Raw genomic sequence first — 22893 nt, 5'->3', positions numbered from 1 at the left:
GTCTAGAAGTAAATAAAAAGAAAACCGAATACCTGTGCATTGGAGCAGAACAAAAAGATCTCATATTAGACGATAACACTACGATAAAGCACTGCTGTGACTACAAATACCTAGGTATCACTATTTCACAAGATGGAACATTAAACAAAGCCATAAGAGAGAGAAATACGTCAGGGAGAAGAGCCACCACAATGTTAAACACCATTTTATGGGACCAATCCATCAGCAAAGAAAATAAAAAGAGGATATATGAGACTATAGTAAAAAGTATCACTTTATACAGCTGTGAGGTATGGCCACTGAAAGAAAGAACACTGTCAACGCTGAAAGCGACGGAAATGGATTTTTGGAGAAGAGCCGCAGGAAGATCTAGAAGAGAAAGGATTACCAACGAACGCATTAGAGAAATAATGGGAATCAAACGAACAATCACAGATGAACTAACAACAAAACAACTTATCTAGTTCGGACACATACAAAGAATGGACGAACAACGAATGCCAAAAGAAATACTGAAGTGGCAACCAGAAGGAAAGAGAAAACGAGGTAGACCGAGAAAAAGTTGGAGCGAAGGAATAAATAAAGAACTGAGAGAGAGGGCCATAGAAGAAGATCTATGGAACAACCGGTCTAAGTGGCGACTGGAAGTCGGAAAACGGCGGAGAACGTTATAAACCGACAAGTAGTAGTAGTAGTAATATTGTAACTCGAAATACCCGGAGATATTCAATGGTGATTTTTTATTCACTTATGAATATGGCTGGAATAAACTCCCAAATTATATATCTGGCCAATAATCAAAATGATAATTTGCTTCGTAGAATACACATAAAAGTTTGTCCGGAGAGCTAATCGACCAGCATCTAAAGCGTCGCTCCATGGTGGAAAATATCTCTCCAGCTTTTCGCAACCGACGCCAAGAAGTGGCTGGAACTTCAAGTGAACTTCGAAGAGGTAATCCCGAAAATTTAAATATTAAAAAACGATGTAGTTTTTGCGTTAAAAACAGTAAGACTCGTTATTTTTGTCAAATGTGCGAAAAATTGATTTCTTTAACACATGCCCAGTTTCAGTGCCCTGATTTTATATTGCACACACAAAATGTTTAAAAGTGCAACTCATAGGATCAAGTTTGACAAATAAATCTTAATGTTTTGTACCCTTAAGAAAATAATAGTTAATTTGCATGAACCCTTGTTTTATTTTTCACAATTCATGAACATCCATGATCCTTTATTAATTATTTTCAGAGGTTATATTATTTATTGGGCCCAAATTACATTTTATTGTTTAAATGTTATTCATAAAAAAGTAAAGCTAGATAATACACCAGTATTGTTTTGATTTTCTAATTAATAAATTATTGAATTTTGGGTCTGTCAGACTTGGAGCCACTACTGGTGTTCCGATATGGGGCGCCACCAATGCAGGGTTAAGTTTGGTGTTAGCTTTTCATCTTTGAACGTGGGATAAATTTTTGACCACACATTATTGACGACTAATTTTAGTTTACTTACCTGTTATATAGTTTGGTGTTTTAATGAAGTTTTTGTATAAAATAAGCAACTTTTAACAAACCAGACTAGGAGCTGAATCATTCGCATATCGTACATAATTGTTCACCATCGGTGGTTATCATTCGGCAATAGGTTTATAAGAAAATCAACAAAAATAATAAGAACATTACTGAATTCCTAACATAAGATATGTGTAAAATAATATCCCCATTAATACTGAAAAATGGAACAAATATTTTAGATTTTGATCCCCAAAGTCAAATGTGCCGAATGATCCCCGCTTTTCCCTATTGAAAGCTACATTTTTACTACGCTTTATTTAATGTTATCTTAACTTAATATGAAGTATGCAGTATAAACAAACTTTAAAAAGCTTCTCCATGGTTAAAATTATACTAATCACTGTCTATTACGAATATTACTAAAAAAAAGTCCTGAGGAGGTAGAAACGGTATGTAAAAATAAACTTTTTTTATTACTAGACCAGAAATATATATTTTACAATTAAAACTTAAATAGGGATAGTACAATAATAATATTTTTCATCGCATCTGTCCCCGTTATCAGCAATAGCTTCAGCAGAAGGAAAATACTCAAACAAAATACCATATCCCTTTAACTTTCTTTTACCTCTTTCCCTCAGCGCCCTTTGCATCTCTTTGATAAACGGTTTCATCTTGCAAAGCAGCAGCTGGACACATCCCGTTTCTTCATCGAGACTTCTCTCTGTCACGTAGTCTATAACTTTATCGGGTAGTTTTTGATCTTGAGTATCTGATAAAAGATTTGCTATGACACTGTTGTTTAACATCCAGTCAAACGGAGTATCTTCTTTCAATTGTTTTGGTTCGATTTTTGATGGTGGATTTAACGATGTACCAATCTAAAATTATTAAAATAAATAAATATGTACACATAATTTTTTTTAAGTGAATAAGAAAAAAAAATGGTAATAAAAAATGTACACAAATTATCAACTATCAAGTATAAAACGTGTCAGCTCTATAGCTCAATGGGCTAACAGAGACATCTGAAAATGTGCAAAGTATTAAATCTATAATTCAAACCACACGCTAGTAGCTAGCCATAAAAATAGTTTATGAGCATGTAGCGTAAAATCCAAAGGATCTGCGGCAATAACTTAAAGCTTACAAGTGAAATGAATGGTTGAATAGTGCGGTGAGAAACAGGGCTTCTACCAGAAAGCACTACAAAAAGGAAGTATAGTATAAAGTAAGTATAGAAGATAAGTAACTACAATATCGGTTTATAACGTTCTCCAATCTCTATCCCATTCCATCATTCCAAAGATCATCCCTTTCAAGCTTACCCCTATGAGCTCTAGAACTCTCTCATTTGTTAATACCTCTACAGATATAAATATACAGACAGAAGTCTATTTATGTCGCTCTAAGTGTTTTCTATGATTTTTTTAGATGTGACTATGCCATTTATAAGGAATTAAGGTGTTCCAGGGATTTTATTGTTTTATATTGTCAATATATATCTAAAAATGATAAAATTGTAGAGTGCTGCCAAATGGATCCTTGAATTTTTAAGGTTAAGGTGAATTTGTCCAATTTTCGATGTTTTTGTCCATAACTCAAAAACACTGCATTTTAAAATATGTTACATAATAAAATTGCATGCAGTAAGTTAATTGAACCACTCCAAAATAACCAGTATCCTAAATAACTAAGAAATGCAATAGTCTAAACAAATTAAAGAAATTTGATGAATCCAGGGATCTATTGAAACATCGATCCAATATATTTGAATACCTTCGATACAAAAAAATCAGTCATCGAAAGAGTCACTAGGGTAATCTATATCTTGGGTTTTTCTCAGTAAATCGTTTAAGCCCAAGGTTGTCCAATCTCATATGTTCTTATTCCAGGAGCACTGTCTACGGTCTGGTCTGCGTTTTCCTTTGATTTTACACTCTATTATGAATCTAAGGAAGTGATAAGGATGTCTCATTATATGACCAAGATATGCAGGTAAATTATTTTAACAAGAGAAGTAAACTCGGTCCGTAAACTACGTTTAAAAATCAGGTAGTCGAGTCTCGGCGTTCATCTATCTTGTTCTCTATGAATATTCTCTTTGTGCGCTCTCTATGCAGATGGGCGAAAATTCGAAATTTATTCCTAATCTTGACAAGTAATATCGCTACTTGATATTCGTAGAGATATTAGATCTTTAGAGACCAAATCTTTTCTTTTCAGAACATGTTGCTATGTTAAGACACAGTTGCATCTAAGATGGAACGATCAGAAAAATTTTCGACCGAAGAGGACCAGTGGGAAGACGAGCCAGAGGAAGACCAAACTTAGGTATCAAGATAACATACAGGATGATCTAAAATTAATCGGAGTTAAAGCATGGTGAAGAGTTGCCAGAGACAGGGGCGAATGGAAGATTGTTCTGAAGAAGGCTTTGGCTCATAACGAGCTGTAACGCCACTGATGATGATCCATGATTTATGTCGGTTTAGTTAGCGGTAATTATATGTTCTTATATCCGAAATTGCACTTTTAAGCAGAACCAAAGGAAGCTCTACGCTTTTGTCAAGTCTTGTCTCTGTATTTTTTGGGCTTCACTCGGTTGTTTAGCTTTTTCATGTTTAGTTTCCTTTGGCTTTAAGTTTTAGCAGAACTTGTATATATTTTTGCTACTGCGGGTTTGCGACCTAACTCCACGTCTGTAGATATAGATATAGATATATATATATATAGATATAGATATAGATAGTTTATAATCTGTTCAATTTTCAGCTCTTAATGTTCATAAACAATGGAAATATGATTTAAAAAAATCTTGGTTCCAATTGATTATAGAAGGATCTATTATTTTTATTGTGTTGAATTGTTATTAATAAACCTTAAAATTTAAACGTCAAAGAATTGATTGTGATCTGCTAAATATCTCTAGAGTTATTGTCAAGTACAGTTGTTTAAATAATAATAATATATAAAAAATAACTTATGTTATGTAAAGATGTTTCCCGAGACTGAGGGATTCCTACTTGCCATTCAGGATCAGGTTATTCCAACTAAAAATTACCTGAAATATATTGTTAAAGATCCTCAAATTCAAAATGACAAATGCCGATATGGATGCCAAGCCCAAGAAACCATCCAACATCTTACCGGTGGCTGCCAGGCATTTGTCGGTACTGATTATAAAGAACTCCATGACTCAGTGGGAAATATTATCCACCAAGAACTAGCCGACAAACTGGGACCAAACTGACCATCTTCCTTATTATCAATACGTCCCTGACAGAATGCTTGAAAATGACAACTACAAGCTATACTGGGACCGCACTGTGCTTACAGACCAACCAGTGGCGCATAATAGACCGGATCTCATACTAGTTAATAAAATTACTAGGCAAACAACATTTATTAATGTGGCGATAGCCAACACCAATAATTTACGTGTTAAATACAACGAAAAGATCGCCAAGTACAGAGATCTAGAAATACAAATCAGGAGACAATGGAGAATGAAAAGTACCCAGACAGTACCTATTATTCTATCTACTACCTACTACTTGTGTTATTCCCAAAAACCTTCTAGAGAATATAAAACAGCTGGGTCTAAATGAACATCACTATAAGGCCATGCAGAAAGCTGTACTCCTCGCCACGTCCAGATGTGTACGAAAATATTTGTGAGATATATCAAGTCACCTAGGGCTCGATAACACGGAAAGAGTCCCACCAGAGCTCAATGCATTAAATACCGTAGGTATCTGGGATGAGTGAATTTTCCCCTTAGAGGTAGAGGGAGTGTGGGCCGTATCGCTAGATCTGGAGATAGCTTATAAACTATTTGGTCGACCTAGCTGAGATTTAGTACACTTCAATAACTTGAATTAGTAAAAATGTCAGTTAGTAAATAGTAATATATGTCATTGTGCCAAAAACAAAGTTATTAACATTTATAAATTACTGCAACAATAAGGGTTTTTTTTCAATTATCTCGATCAACTCGTTATGTATTTTAGTGTAGAAGCTCGCAAATTAAAGTACTTTTTAAGATCTATAGCTTTTATTTAAACTACTTATTTTTTTTCAAAAATTTTTAAGAAACGTCATATATTCAAAAAATAATTTTTTTACTTTGTATGGTTATTTAAGGAAAAAAAGCAAAATCAAAAAGCAAAAAGTCTGTAAAGATTTGTTATCAGCTATCCCTCATAAAATATACCCTTTAGAACGTTCAAAAACTTGTATAAGATTTTTTTAGCTTTTTTTTGGTTTGACAATGTTTTGACTGTTTTATCTTCAAAAAATAAGATTTATATCAACACGCTACATGGACATTTAGGTGAAAATATATGCAAGAAATAAATTCAATGCTGTTTCTTAATATAATCAGATTTCATTTTGTGATATTATTCTTTAGAGTATTCACAAATACATTGACATTATTCGGCGTGCCCGTTGATATAAGGTTTACAATAAATATAATCGCACTTCTTACTGCAATAAAATATGAAATTAATGTCCTTCAATACGTTATTTGATTAATTTTAACCAATTACGTCTATGTTAGCCATCCGAATTGTACACTCATGGACAAAAATATCGAATATTTTGGAATTTTCCAAGTTTTTTTTGTAGTCACTATTATTGCAAAATAATTTTAGATTAGTGATAATACTTATATAGTAGGCTGATGTACTCAACTGGTTTGAAATATTTTGATGTTTATTTTGAGGTTTATTCAGTGGTTAGTGTCATTCGTACATTTTATCATAAAACTCCTTCTTCACGTAAAGGAAAAATCAGACAGTCATTTAGTTTAATTTATTAAGTTTAATTAAATATTGTTTTGATTTAACAAGTATTCCACCAATTCGAAACTGCGATGAAGTCCAAGTAGCACATATTGTAATTTTGTACGAGGAAGAATATGCACAAAAAGGTATCGCACGACGTCTCAGCAGAACTAAACCTATAGTTTCGAATACTCTAAAAAGGTAACGCGAAACAGGAAATTTTGTACGAAGGCCTGGTCAAGGACGCCCAAGGTGCATAACCACAATTGATGACCGTTTTTTGGTTCTTAATTCTACACAAAATTGTTCATTGACATCGATGCACCTCAGAAATGAGCTATTAAATGTTAGACAAGTTAATGTGAGTTCACAAACAGTTAGACGAAGATCAAAAGAAGCAAACTTAAAGCCCAGACGCGCTGCCAAAGTTCCACGTCTTCTCCAAAATCATAAAGCTCGTCGTTTGGAATTTGCAAGAACACATATTTAGTGGAATATCGACAACTGGAAAAAAGTTCTTTTCACTGATGAGACCAGAATCCTATTATGGAAGCCAGATGGTCAAAACGACGTCTACAGAAGAGTTGGAGAACGATTCGCCAGCTGCAGTCTTGCACAGACCGTTAGTTTTGGAGTTGTTGGCATAATTCTTTGGGAAGGTATTAGTTGGAAGGTACGTACCGCACTTGTGGAAGTGATTGGACGGATAACTGGTGATTCTTACGTTTAAAACATCCTGCAAGATCATGTTTTGTTATATGTTGGTTACATTGGACATGAAAGATTCACGTTAATGCACGATAATGCTCGACCACATGCCGCTGCCATAGTGAGTAATTATCTTAATGAGGTCCAAATTCGAAAATTGGATTGGCCACCGTTAAGCCCGGATTTAAATCCAATAGAGCATATGCGGGATCACCTAAAACGCAGCATACGGCAAAGAAATCCCGTTCCAAATACGATAGAGCAGCTTTGGCTTGCTGCACAGGATGAATCGAATGCAATTTCCCAAGGATATGTCCAAAATTTACTTGCAAGCATGCTGAGGAAGATGCAAGTACTAATAAGAGCTAGAGGGGGAAATACTCGTTACTGATCATACACTTCTTTCAGTAAAAATGACTTGTTTAAGCAATTTAAATTGTCATTTAAGTTCAAAGTAAAATAACCTTATTTACCTAATATTAAACATTCATTTTTTTCGCAATTTTCTCTGCATAAAAACTTAAAATTGTTCATTAAACATTGTTAAAATAAACTCTTTTTTACCATAAACGACTTGATTGCCCAGAATTTATTTTGAAAAAACAAAAATTTTATAATTCCAAAATATTCGATATTTTTGTCCGAGTGTATTAATATTTCAGTACCTGGCGTTTATAATAAGTACACATTGCGATATACCCAATTATTTCGAATATGGGCCTCATTCGGTGATACATCCAGACAATAATTAGTAAATGTCTTTTCCAGCTGATCATTCTTCTAAAACTTACCAATTGAGCTATAAGGATAATAGCATTAACTGCGATTGCACTTATTTGTTTGTTTTCGAATCCAAACAGTCTTAGGAATCCAGAAAATATATTATTAGTGCCTTCTGTGTGTTTCGGCGGTGATGGTTTACTTCCTAGAGCATTACTAACTAAATTAGCGACTTTAGAGGCGTGGTCCATCGAAAAGAAGTCTCCAGCCATCTTGAAACCTGGAACAAAACTTTTTTTAGTAGATTTGTTATTAAGTTATTTTATTTTTTAGTTATTTTCGTCTCACACAGCGATAATAATTTAAGAGCAAAGTAAACAGTTGACATAGGAGAGAGATGGCACCATTCTGGACCGGTTAGATAAAAAAGTATAGAAAAACTCGTTATTTAGAAGAACAAAAGTTGCGTCTTATTGGGAATATATAATCATCTGTAAAGATATAATATATTCAACAACAATATTTGAGCAAACAACTACAATAACAAGTTTTTTTAAACACAAGCAATATATTTTTACTGGTAATAAAACATAATTTTACTTTAAAGTAAGTTTATTTTGACGTACTCAAAATACAAAGCATTAATAAATTAGAAAAGTTTTATTTTTTTGCTTTTAATAATTTAAAATTCTTAAAATTCTTCTAATAATTTAATTTTATCTTTAATTTATCTATTAAAAATTTAGACATATATATTATACATTTTAAAGTGGATGAAGTAGAATATTTTTGACTTGCGTTCCTAAGACGACTTTGACTTTATCGGAAGAAATTAAACTTACCAAATACTTTAAAGGCAAAAACTTTCTCAATCATTAGTGCTGCCGGTACTGACATAGATATGGAACTGAAACATGGGACTTTAACAACAACATAGTCCACAAACTCCAAATTACTCACAAAGCTATTGAACAGACAATGCTCAACAGTAAGCTCACCGATAACAAGTCCAATGAAGAAATAAGAAGACGAACAAAAGGTACAGATGTAAAGATTACCATCTTAAAATGGAACTGAGCAGGACATATATAAAGAATAAAAGACAACCGTTAGACGAAGTGAATTATTGAATGGCGACCAAGAGCAAACAAGAGAAGTAGAGGCAGACCTTAAACAGATGGATTGATAAGATCAAGCGAATGGCTGGTAACGAATTTCTGCAAAAAACAACAAACAGAAATAAATTGACATACCTAAGGGAGGCTTACATCCGACTATGGATGGAATAGCTGGTGATGATGATGATGATGACTCCATATTGCCAGACTAAAAATGTAAATCCTAAAATTGGTTTCTAGTTCAGAAATGCCTCGAACGATCAACAAAATGAAAAATAAGGCCACAACGACATCGTTACAAAGTAATAAGTGGAATGTGGAAGGCATGAAAAAAGCGGTGATAGCAGTTAGAAGCAAAAGAATAGGTTATTTGAAGGCATGCAAAACATTCAACATGCCTAATTCCACCCTTTGTAGGCTTTGTAAGAAAGATGCTGCTGCTGGTGATAAATGCCAAACAGAACTGTAGCCACATTTGAAGATGATAAATAAATAAATAAATAAATAATAGCTTTATTACCCAACAGTTTCCCATTTCTAGGGTAAAAATTTAAGATACATTTTTAATTAGTATACAATCATTAGTAGGTGATACAAAAATATCAAGTAAAAAAATAAGTGCAAAAAATAAGTAGGTGAAAAACAAAATAAAGAGTGAGAACAATATAAATTAAACAAATCACTACGTATATAAGAAATAAAAAAAAATACACAAAAAAAATTAACAATCTAATGTACTCCATAAACCAGTGCGGTATCAACCAGATGATTAATTGAGCATGAGAAAATATCACAATGGTTGCATATTTTGTTATAATTATTGCACATAATATAAATTGGTGACTTCAGTAACATATTTGTTCTCGCACGTGGACAAGTAAACACTATAGTCGACCTGGAAGTAATTCTTGGCACATTAAATCTAATTTGACCTAATATATCACTGCAGTCAATACAGTTGTGTAACAACTTATATAAAAATGAAACCGAAAATATAATTCTTCTTAACTCTAAACTTACAATATTAAACCTGTTACATAACAAATCGTAATCATAACCATGGACATACTCCATCAACCTTAAAAGCTAAATATTTTAAAAGTTTCCGTTGTACCTTTTCAATCTGTTGCATATAACATTTATAAATGGGATACCAAATTAAGCTGCAATATTCTAGTTTTGTTCGCACCAGCGATAGATACAGCAGTTTAATCGGTCTTATATCACTAAAATTTCTACAGTTTCTGATGATAAAACCGTACATTTTCATAGCATTGGATACTTTCTGCTCAATATGGTTGTTAAAGGTTAATTTTGAATCAAATATAACTCCTAAATCTTTAATGCTATTACATTTTTCAAGATCTGACCCCTGAATTACATAATTAAAATCAACCTTATTTTCTCTTCTAGAGTAACTTACTACTTTACACTTATTGACATTAAGAAAAAGTTTGTTTTTTACACACCAAGTATCTATATAATTTAGATCGTTCTGTAAATCTATACAGTTAGCAATTGTTTTAATTTCACAGTATATTTTAAGATCATCCGCAAAACACAATTTTCTGTTATTAATATCTAAAAATATATCATTGATATATAATAGGAACAACAATGGACCTAAATTTGATCCCTGTGGAACACCGGATGTAGTACAGATTAATTCTGATATGAAAAAAATTATAGGATACAAATTGGTTCCTACCTATTAAATAGCTTTCCAGTAACTTTAAAATGTTTCCAGCAAATCCCAAATTTGATAATTTAAAGAGAAGGTATTTGTGATCAACCTTATCAAACGCTTTAGAAAAATCAGTATATATCACATCTACTTGACCTTGTACATCCAAAACATCTGAAATATATTGAGTTATTACAGCCAAGTTTGATACAGTAGAACGTTTATCTATAAAGCCATGTTGATAAGGTGATATCCATCCCCTAACAGAAGAGTAAATACGGTTATATAGAGTTACTTCGAAAACCTTTGAAAAATTGGATAACAAAGATACCGGTCTGTAATTGGATACATCAGATTTCGATCCGTTTTTGAATACAGGGCATATTTTCGCATTTTTCCATAACTCGGGATAAGTTCCCGTTTTTATTGATAAGTTAAAAATTTTTGAAGTGGCTTTACAAATACCCGAGAATAATCTTTCACTAAAAATGCTGGAATATTATCCGGTCCGGACGTCATTTTATTTTTAATTCTTTTAAAGGCTACTAAAATTTCGTTTTCTTGAAATTCGTTAAAATTAATAGTGGGTAAGTAGATATCACTACATTCTTGATTATTTAATACATTGTTGTCGACAGGTAAATAAACTTTTTCAAAAAACATCTTAAAAGCATGGATTATATCGCGAGGATTATTAAATGTATCGCCGTTGTAACACATTTCACCTAGGATTCTAGAAGTTTTATTCTTTGCATGAACATATGCCCAGAAATTATTAGATTCGTTAGAAATACTATTCTGAATTTTTTCAAGATAAACGTTATATTGAGCTTTAATCATTTGTTTAATTATTTTTCGCAACCTTTTAAATTCATGCATATAAAGTATATTACCTGTTTTCTTGTAATTTGTGATATTTTTTGATTTCAACTTTATCATTCTAATTATTTCCGCATTGTACCATGTAGGATATTGATGTTTATAATTTCTGTAAATTGGTACACACATATCAAATAATTCATATATCTTAGCATAAAATAATTCTAGGACTGTATTTACATCATCAGACATATCTAAAAAATTCCAGTCACAATTAAGAAATTCTGAGTACAGTAAAGGAAAATTTGCTTTTTAAAATTATATCTTTTAGTTTTAGAATGAGCCACAAAACTGGTTTCCTTTTTCTGAAAATCATTAATATTTATCATTAATGCTGGATGATGTAAATCTTCTTGTACAAGTGGTGCATTATCGCGACTTACATGACATGTATCTGATGATATAACTAAGTCTAACAATCGATTTAAATTATTTCCCACCTGATTATACTGATTTAAATTAAACAAACACATGAAGTCTAGCACTGCCGATGTCTTCACATCAGATCTGTTTTGATCAATATACTTTGGAATGTTAAGGTCGCCCAGGAGAATAACAGTGTCATTAAATAATTCAAGTTGCTCTAACATTTCAAAAAAATATTCAAAATCTTTCAACTTTAATTTATCAGGAATATATAATACTGAAACATAAAACTTTTTATTTCCTATGCGACACTCAACAACCAACAAATCAACTAGTGGAAAATGTAAATCAAATGTTGAGACATCAACAACAACACACTCAAAATTTGACTTAAGTGCCAACAGTACACCTCCACCAGTCGATTTATTAACTACATCGAACTTTCGATCTTTTCTAAAAACCTGATAGTCATCATTAAACAATTCCGAACTAATAACATCAGAGTTGAGCCAAGTCTCAGTTAGAGCAATGACATCAAATTCACATTCACTAACACTAGAGTAAAAATCAATTACTTTGGAATTCAAACCACGCACATTCTGATAGTAAACCTGAAGATCTTGGCTTGTAAAACTGTTGGGACCTATCTGTTTAAAGGAACAATTTTTGGGATGCCATCCAAGTATTTAATTCTAAATTGTCCTGTATTGTTAGCGTTCTTAGCTTCTAATTCTTCCTTTAATTGTTTGTAGTATGCAATTTCTTTTTTCGTACGGTCATATGAAATTGACACATGGCTGTAGATACCAGTTTTCAGAACCTTGGCTTGTCTGATTAATGCCGAGACATCATTTTCATCTTTAAGTGTAATCTTGATCGGACGATTTTTACCTAGTGCTGGTTGTCCAAGCCTAAATATTTTGAGTTCATTGACATTCACGCTAGTATTCATACTTTGAATTATTGTTTGGACTTCCTGTGTATCATTATCATTGCGACTATTCGAAGAGAGCTGAGTATTTTGCTCAGGTACACCAAATAAAATAGCATTGCGTTTGCGTTTTCTACGCTCATTTATTTCCTGAATGACTTCTTCCATAACCAACATGGTTGAAGAATTCTTCATTGATTGGTTTTCATTTTTAAGTGCTTGAATATCAGTTTGTAAAGTTAAAATTAATGCTTTCAGATCTTTTATTTGGTTCCCAACCTGCCTACAACTCATGCAGGACCAATCGAATCCTTTATCATTATCATTAAACAATTCCAGTTCTACATTACTAACATTTACACAGGTATGTCTAAAAATTCTATTGCAAACGGAACATTTTATCATTAAATTCGATTTATACGATTTACTACAGCAGGAACAAATCATATTCGAAGTCGAAGGCATGATAAAAACCGTTGAAGATACGCCTATGTATTTATACAGTAATTAAGAATTCTCGTTGTTGTTATTATTATCTTAATTGGTGTTACAATAATTGTAGGTTAGGACGTATAAATACAAAATATTGACTAAAAATTCTATTAAAAACTCTTTTAGGAAGATAAATTTCTTACTGTTTATGTCCGTATATTTAACTGCAAATATTTGTGTGGTTTCACAATCACTTTCACCTCATTACACGAGTTTTTTTAAAAAATGATAACAGTACCTTGAAAACACCTTCGCACTGGTCGGCTTCTAATGACTGATATGATACTGCTATTCTAGAAGTAGATTATACCAGCGAACAAGCAGCAGAAAATTAGAGTCGTCAATAAATAAAATCCATAATTGGACTAAAAACGGAAAATCAAACTAAATGAATCTAAATAAATTCATGTTAATTTTACAAATAAAAAATCCAAAACATTCCAATTAGAATAAATGATGCCCAAATACCATATGCACCTTCCGCAAAATACTTAGGTATCACACTTTATTCAAGACTTCACTGAAAAGTTCATATTAAAAAGAAAAGGAATGAACTTTTAGATGGTTTAACACCAAAACTGTCAAAAAAGTGCACAGACACGTTTGCAATACCCTTAACGTTAATTATGCAAACTTCTTTCATCCAGAATTCCTTACCCCCTAGTTGGAAATTAGCTTCCGTCACCACTATTTTTAAAAAAGGCAACAATCTCGACCCCAACAATTATCGTCTGATTAGCTTGCTGCCAGTAGTTGCCAAAGTTATGGAAATCATTATTTCCGAGGAGATGACCAAATTCCTTCTCCAGGAACATGTTATTCCAACACAACAACATGGATTTATCTCTGGTTGCTCTACTCTAACCAATCTCCTACATTGTGTTAACGACTGGACGTCATCCCTTAACAGTTCGCAGCCGGTCGACGTTGTTTATCTAGATTTCTCTAAAGCCTTTGACCGTGTACCTAAGCGCAGACTTCTACATAAGCTACAATATTTCGGAGGTCACGGTAGTTTACTTCGTTGGATAGATGATTTCCTGACAGATCGATATTACAAAGTTAGAGTTGGCGAACCTTTCTAACAGGACAGGTTAGTGGAAACTGGAGTGCCTCAGTGTTCTGTGCTTGAACCTCTGCTCTTTACGGTTTATACCAGCGATGTTCCTTATTATGTCTCAACTAAAATATCGTTTTACGCTGATGACATAAAAATATATGCCAATCCAATCACAAACCAGCTAACCCTCCAAATGAACTTGTACTCTATTTTAATACTCCATTTTAACTTGGTGTTCCCAGTGGTTACTACCCTTAAAGGCGAAAAAATGTGTAGTGTTTCTAATTGGTAAAAATATCCCACTTGTGCCGTACTTTGTTAACGGGCAGCCATTAGATTCTGTGTTTTCGTATAACAACCTTGGTGTTATCGTAAACAGCAGCCTAACTTGGTCCGACCATATTACCTCTATTTGTAAACTTGAGACCTCCAGAGTGTATCTTATTCGGAGGTGTTTTTCGAGAGTTTCAATGCAATCATTCTGTATACTTTACACTCTTTACGTAAGACCCATACTTGAATACGCTGGACCAACGTGGTATCCTGATTTGGTTCGAGACAAGACTTTGTTGGAAAACGTTCAAAGAAAAGCCACTCGAATTCCTTTGGGACCGAGAAGACCTTCTTATGCAGAAAGGCTTAGTATGGCTAACCTAACTTCTTTTGAACTTCGCCGACAACGTGGAGACTTAATTACAACATTTAAAATACTAAAATTCAATTTTGGAAATCTCGATGAAATGTTTACAATAAATCAAGATGAACGCCTTAGAGGTCATCAGTTTAAACTAAAGAAAGAAAATTTTTCTACAAGATCTGGACAGAACTTTTTACCAAATAGAGTTTTTGAGTGCTGGAATAACCTTAATGATAACATTGTCTCTGCTCCCTCTACCAACTCGTTCAAAAACAGACTTGACCGTTTTATATTATAGTTAAAATATTGTTTTTCTTTTAAACCAAAAATTGTAATTTTATTTCTTTTTTTTTTGTAATTTTGTTATTTACTAGTAGGTTATTAATGAAATTTCTTTGTTTTTGGGCATAACAGGGACTTGTTCCTCTGCCCTCGCTTATGTATAATAATAATAATAATAACTAGGTATCCGTTACAAAAAAATATATTGACTGATGGGAAGAAACTCAGCATTGTTCATACATAATAAACAACTGCTATACAAACAAATATTGAGATCAGTATGAACGTATGGTTGCCAACTCTGGGGTTGTGCCAAGTCAAGTAATATCCAGATCGTCCAGAAACCTCAGAATAAAGTGTTAAGGAATATCGTTGATGCTCCTTGCTACATCAGAAATGTAGACCGCCACAAGGACCTTGAGATGGAAGATGCAGATAAAATTATCAAGAAGATGGCAGGTAGCCACGAACAACGGCCCATAGTCATGTTAACATCGAGGCCATCCAGCTTCTCGATAATACTGGATTAGAAAGAAGACTCAAACGAAGAAAACGATTTGAGTTAGTGTAAAGTGTTAATTAGTGTAAAAGCAGAGCATAGTGCTGTGTTGTGTGTTTGCTGTAGTGCATAGTCGTTAGATAAAACAAGAGGACACTATAGGATTAAGCTCTTAGAATTTATGTATGATTTAGTAGTTTAAGTCAAAGAAGAATTGATAATTGGTTAGCTGTGACCAGATTTCAGTGGTATTAACACAGCTTAGGTGTTTAATAATAAAAAAACTTTGTTATATTTGATACTGTCTTATCAAAATTGGAAGAAAGGTTCGAAAAAATAGAGCAACGTGATACATTGCTTAATTTTCTCAAGGACCTATGATAACTGATAAATCAATTAGGTCTGCAAAATATAAAGTTCTTGAAAATATTTTATGTGTTTCCACGAAAAATGAAAAAGATATTGTAGGTCAAGATTTATATGATTAAATTGACAATTTTGTACCCCATATTTCCCCTGAAATAAACTCACCAAATGTCATCAACTACCTATTCACCAATAACCTCATCTATTTATTTCTAAATTTACTAATTGCTATACGAATTTTTTTAACACTACCTGTTACAGTAGCTAGTGGAGAAAGAAGCTTTTTAAAACTTAAAATAATAAATAAAACAGTATCCAAGATTCATAATGGGGCAAAAAAGGCTTTCAGACTTATCTATCATTAGTATTGAAACTAATATTTCAGAGAATATAGATGTGTCTGACATTGTTAAAACTTTTTACTTCACTTTCAGCTCCTCTTTAATATTTCCAAGCAGCAACGTGATGCCAGTATATAAAATTTTCTTTAACCCAATTATATCAGTTGAACTACATAAAAAAAATAGTTAATTATACGTCGAGACATAAAATTTTCCACTGTTGAAATTAAGAAAAAATCAGACGCACTAGCGCGTCGTGGGCACTGCAGTATAGTATACACTCATACATGCTTCATGACGCGGTAGAGCGTCTGTAAATGTAGTAAGAGTAAAAGTGATAGTTTTGGAATAAAGACGGAAATTAATAAAAAAAAGTTTAATGCAAAAAGTGTTTATTACTTAGAGAAAAAACAAAATAAAAATTTATGCAAAATATTGGAAACTACAAAATCTTTCAACATTTTTAAATATGAGTTATTGTACAACAGTCTAAACAAAAGCCTGTTTTTTCTGGACAAGAATTACATTCATAAATTGTATCCTTGCGTGCACCACGCTCGTAACACTTTCTACACTTTTTTCTCATGATACCACTTTTTTGTTCTTGACTTCACGTTTCTCCACAATATGATTTTGATTTTCTGGAAGAGATGATGCAACGCTAGAAACTCCATTTGGAAACAACATATCTCTAATAACAGACAAACGAAATTCATACAGCCCAACTCTTCTTCCCGTATATTTTTTATACCAAATATGGGAATTCACTATCTCATTTGTATGATCTGGAAAAAAATTTTGTTTGGCCATCTAACCGTCTTTTTTTGAAAGGGGTAATAGGCAAGCATTTGATCTTGTCGATCTATACCCCCCATATTGTCATTGTATCTGACAATTGCGTTCGGCTTAAAAACCTTTTTACCTCTTCTTGTCACAACTTCTTGCATTTCATGTTGCACTTCTGTTGATATATAGTAAATATCTCGTTTATCTTTTCATTTACCTACTAAAATGCCGCTTCGATATCTTGCAATACTTTCTGATTTCTGAAGTGCAGCATTTTTTACATCTGTTGGATTATCTTTTCTACTTATTCGCAAAGTTTTAAGGTACAATGAGTTCCTTCATCGAGCAACTTTTTGGCCAGAGTAAAACTGTTGTAATAATTATCCATGTAAACACAATGACCAACGCCTAATTTTCCCTCTAATAGTTTAAAAACAACTTTTTCGGTGTGACCTTTGCCGCCAACATCGTCGTACATTCCTGTATATACCACAACGTTTAAAACAAGACCGGTAGGTTCTGTCATCATATAAAGTTTAATTCCGTATTTATGTTTTTTTTTCTTAATGTATTGTCTGAAATTCAAACGCCCACGATGTAGAATCATTGATTCGTCCAAGCTCAAGTCCCGTCCTGGATAATACAGTGTGCTCATTCTTTCATTAAAAAAATTAATCAAAGTCCTGACCTTATAAATCCTGTCATCAGGTATTGGTTCATTATCTGATAGTTCTTGTACGAAATGTAGACATCGCAATATAAGCAGAAATCTGTTTCTGCTCATGTGGGAGGAGATAATTGGTGTGGTAAACAAGTGGTCGTTCTTTTTCCAATAATCTTGAAATCAGGGCATTTTAACTACACCCATATGACATAATATTCCCACAAATATACGTAATTCGTTGGGTGTAATAGGTTTCCATTGGATTATTCGAGAATGTCCCTGAAATCCAGTTTTCAAAAATATATTTTCAGCATTCGTATTAGTTTGGTCGCATATATATTGTAAAAATTCATTCGTCAATAACATGCTATAATAATCAATAGGTCTTTCACCAGGAAGAGGAACTAGCAGTTGTTGTATTTTTGTAAAATAAAACTGCTTCATCGAATTAGGAATTTCCTCCCAAATATCTGTTCCATCATTATTTGCAACAGAGGTATTTATATCCTAAAATCAATACTTCTAGTGAGAAGCGTTGAATAAAATTTTTAAAACATACTTACCCTTGACACAATATCTAGTACCACATCATCGTCATCACTTTCATCTACTACATAATTATCATCACTGGATGCATCAAAATCATCATCATTATCAGTATTTTCGTCTAAAATACGAAGTAGTTACTCTTCTGTCAATGGTTTTTTTTCCATTCCCATTTCCTCTTTACACCCGAGCAACTGGGATTTTCATCTTTACCTGACATTTTTTAATTTAATTTTACAAATAATCACTGCTTATATGCACAGACGATGAACGTAAAATGATAACTATTTCCAATAACAGCATTCGGTAAATACCTAAAAATTAGGGTATTCCCCGAAAAACACATTACCTACTTCTTTTGTTCATTAGGGTAATCCCCGAAATCATTAGTTTATTTCGTTTTTACATCTTAAATATAAATTAACATTCCTAAAAATAGTTAGATAAAGTTGAAAAAGCAGTATTTTATAGCTATGTAAATATTAGATGCCAAACTTCATGAACTAAAACCAAGCACGAAATTATATAATTTTAACCTTTACTGAGGTGCCCACAAAATTAAATAACTTTAGGTACATTGCCGACAGAAATAATTTCGTTTGAATATATAATATACACAAAGCGCGCTTACGCGTCGATGGCACTAATCTATAGTCATATTTGGAACCGGCGCTGAAAGGATTAAAAAAGGCTTTAAAAGCAAAGTTTACTGTACAACTTATTCGTGGATATAAGTTAACATCCTGTCCCGTATTTATATTTATTTATTCCTTTAATATAGAACATTACAAATAAGTTATTTGTAAATGTAAAAATTATATTATATTAAATAAACTATTTATGCTTCTTACACTTTTGTTTAAATGCTTAAAAACTTTCTGGGAAGATTGGGTTTCGTGAGGACGGCCAAATTACTCTCGCACTTGGGCGGCAGATTCCCTAGAAACGGCCCTGAGGAAGGCCACAAATGCGATAGCAAAATACCTCAAACCCAAAGTGGATGAATATAGCAAGAAAAAGAGAAGAATGGAATAATTAGGTTAGCTATCATTAAGCGAATGAAGCTGAAATAGATATATAAAAAGATAGAACGTATTATAAAATGATATAAGATAATATAATATCAAATTTACACTCTAACCTGATTTAATTTTGTCGAAAACATTAAAATTTTCTTCACTTGTATACACTGGAAGAAATTGGTGAAATATTAAATATAGAAGAACCAACAAGTTTCGAATCATTTTAAATACTGAATGACAGAAAAACATTAAAATTAAAAATCATTCGTGTAAAAAATATAATTCCTAAAACGGTGCCTGCATTTATCTTGTGATGGTAGAGTAATAATGCATGTTGTTCTACTATGTGATTTCTACAGGATGTTCAAAGTTAGTAGTGAGAGTTATATTTAAAGAAGATATTTAAAAAAGAGACTGTTAAGTTCATAATATAAATTCTCTTGTATTAAATGTTCAGACTATTCGATTTTTAAATTACCTAATCATTCGTCGACTTCAATACCGCATACGATAGTGTTAAGAGCACTAGTCCAACCAATGCGTGAGTTTCGTATACCAGAAAAACTAATTCGATTAACGATTAAAGAATGACAATGTATAACTTACAAGTTAGCGAAAATTCGGAAGATATCTATATTTTAATACCAACGCACCTATAACTCATGTAAAAAGGATTATTGTATTTAGTCCTACTGACAAAACAATTAAGTTATCTGGCCCACCATCCAAAAATCTGAAAAAAGATAAAGATATCTTGGAAAAAAAATATCCACCAGAATTTTACAACCGTCTAATTAAAAAAAGAAGTTGTATTATCAGAAATCAGTCTAATTCCAATACTAATCCAAAACAAAGCCAAACTATACCTAGCAATAATAATAGTAATGTTTGACATTAGTTTAGTTTTGCTGAAATTCATTTTCAGTCCTTTTTTAGGGATTCTGTGTGTAGCTCCTCAATCATCGTATTCAGTGCATTCCATATATCGGCTATTAGTATACATCATCTGCGTAGACCCATAGCGCAACTTAAATATAAAGACCTTCAGAGTCTTCTTCCTTACATTCCGCCGGTCTATCATGAATTTTACACAAACCTGAAGACAAACGTGGAGGCAATAGGTTATGCTATTGGATCGGAAACAGATGAATAGGTGACCCAAGTGAAAGTTTTATGTTTTTTCGTACAAGCTTAATATTTGACATAGTGGGCTACATAGCCCAACTGACTTTTTTTGTAGAAGAAAAGATTTTTTTTTAATTTTTTGCTCATTCGACTCATATAATGTATAAGGTTCCAGGAATGTTTGTGTAAGTAAATAAAATAATACTGGTTAATAAAAAAACTGGTAAATTCTTTAGTTTAGGCCATCGTGCTTCTGTGCGACTCAAATATAAAGTGTATTATGTAATGTTTATATAATTACAGTGCTTATTCAAAATCCCAAATAGCCGAAACGCTTAAGCAATAATTAAGTGTTTTATTTATAACAGACTGACAAACTTCCATTTTCTCTGCAGAAGTGATTGGTATTATTAAAGCCTACGATTATGTCGAAAAAAACAAGTTAAAAAAATACATTTTTTGAGTGACTCCTTATCTGTTCTTAAATGCATCGCTAATCCAATTAATGTGATATTATGTGATGTGATTTTATTAGAGAATTAAAAGTAAGAATTCATAAATTAAAAAAGAGTCAATACGAATTAAAATTCACTTGGGTAAAAGCTCATGTAAAGTTCATTCGTTTAGCAAATTCCCATCTGACAACAAACGCACGTGTTGATATTCGCCGTCTCATTCGTCAAGAGACTATTAAATATAATTTATTGCCTTAAGCCAGACAGATTCTCATGTTACAGATCTAAACTTGCTAGCATGTTTAAATTCAAATTGTATCGTGTTGATTTTTAAGTTAATATATTATGTTATATTTATGTTATAGTTCTTGTTAAGTTATTTACTGGTCGTGTTATGTTTTAAAGTTTAGTTATTTTGTGATTTAATGATTAAATTTCAAGAAATTCTTACACTAATAGTTTCAAAAGTAAATATTTTTAAAAATTATATGATACACATCAGTACGACCCTGTTTGGCTTTCACGTGCTTCTGTTGGCAATTGGGAATATGTAAAATGAATGTAGTTTAGGACTTCGTGACAATGAAGTTGCAGACTCCTTAGCCAAAGAAAGCGTTAAAACTGGAGAGCATATCAACAACAATTTAGGTGCTCAATAATGATATCTAAAAGTAATTTTAAGGCAAAATGGAAATTGCATTGAAAAAACTATTACTCTAATAACCTCACACGATACACACTATTACATCCAAGTATTCCGACAGATTTGTGGCACCAAGATTATGATTTTACAAGAAATGATATTGTGATCATTTGTAGGCTAAAATTCGGACATGCAAGCTTCCCTCAACACTTATATAAAATTGGTGTAGTCAACACCGAACTTTGTGAAACTTGCAATGTGGTTTGTTGTGGAAACTTATTAATAGTTTATTATTGCATAAATTTTACCCCCCTTTCAATCTACTTTATTTGATATCATTAAATATTTACAAGGCATATACAATTATTCGCAAGTTTATTAAAATGTGGAACTTAAAACTTTAGTGTAGGTGTTAAGCTCGTTACCTCTTCTCTGTTAAATCGCCAAATATTTTACCTTTTTACCTATACTTTCTGTGGTCTACACTTTCTGTTTGTGAGTCACCTTAAATGACTTCTAGGTGCGAAAAGTAATCCTAGTTCCTCTCCCATCCTAGTTCTTCTTTTTTCTTCCAGAATTGTAGTGTATTTAGTTTAGTTAGAATAGATTAATTTAAGTGAACGTTATTACATATTTGCTGCTGGCTGGATAGGAACTTAGCCCGATTGCAAAGAAAAAAAAACAGACTGACAAACCCAGGAATTAAAAAAAAAAGTTTCTATTATATATATATATATATATATATATATATATATATATATATATATATATATATATATATATATTAATGTGATATCAAGGATTTTAATTTTAAAACTTTACCAAAAATATATATAAATCAATGTTTAAATTTTTGATTTATGATTTATATCACACCTTTCAATTTTGTTATCTCAGGTTTTACTCGTGCTTCAATATCTATACTATACGTACGTGAACCTTCAATAATGCATGGATAATATAATACAATTACAATCTAAAATCCAGCTTATTATTCTACATAAACAAATCAAATAATATTCAGTGTCCTTCCTAATGCAATTTTGGTATATCGATTGTACCAAGAAAAATTTGTATGAATTATCCAATTCTCTCCACAGCTCCGTGTCCCCTCTCAGAACAAATTTGATCTCTTTCGACTATCGACAACTTATTCACACGTTACTAATATGGTATAATATTATTTGACCCAAAATTCTCAAATTAAATATAATATGAATGTTTCTCTGTTGAAACGCTTCCTCTGCCTTGAGTTGTCCA

General features: G+C 32.3%; 1 protein-coding gene across 2 annotated transcripts; it reads right to left on the bottom strand.

The window, feature by feature from the left end:
• Positions 1-2007: 2007 nt before the first annotated feature.
• On the bottom strand, positions 2008-19628 carry LOC140440874 (uncharacterized). Of its 2 annotated transcripts, none has more exons than XM_072531240.1 (3): positions 19530-19628; positions 7809-8017; positions 2008-2400 (listed from the first exon to the last, which is right to left on the bottom strand). In XM_072531240.1, the coding sequence occupies exons 2-3, from the start codon at positions 8007-8009 to the stop codon at positions 2029-2031; spliced, it is 573 nt and encodes a 190-aa protein (XP_072387341.1). In that variant the 5' UTR covers positions 8010-8017; positions 19530-19628; the 3' UTR covers positions 2008-2028. The 2 variants fall into 2 exon arrangements, with proteins under 2 accessions (XP_072387341.1, XP_072387349.1); XM_072531248.1 differs by lacking the exon at positions 19530-19628 and adding an exon at positions 13446-13471.
• Positions 19629-22893: the final 3265 nt, after the last annotated feature.

This window comes from Diabrotica undecimpunctata, chromosome 1 (genome assembly GCF_040954645.1).
Source record: "Diabrotica undecimpunctata isolate CICGRU chromosome 1, icDiaUnde3, whole genome shotgun sequence".
Lineage (NCBI taxonomy): Eukaryota > Metazoa > Arthropoda > Insecta > Coleoptera > Chrysomelidae > Diabrotica > Diabrotica undecimpunctata.
The sequence above is the reverse complement of the archived record's forward strand: the minus strand, read 5'-3'. Positions and strand labels throughout refer to the sequence as shown.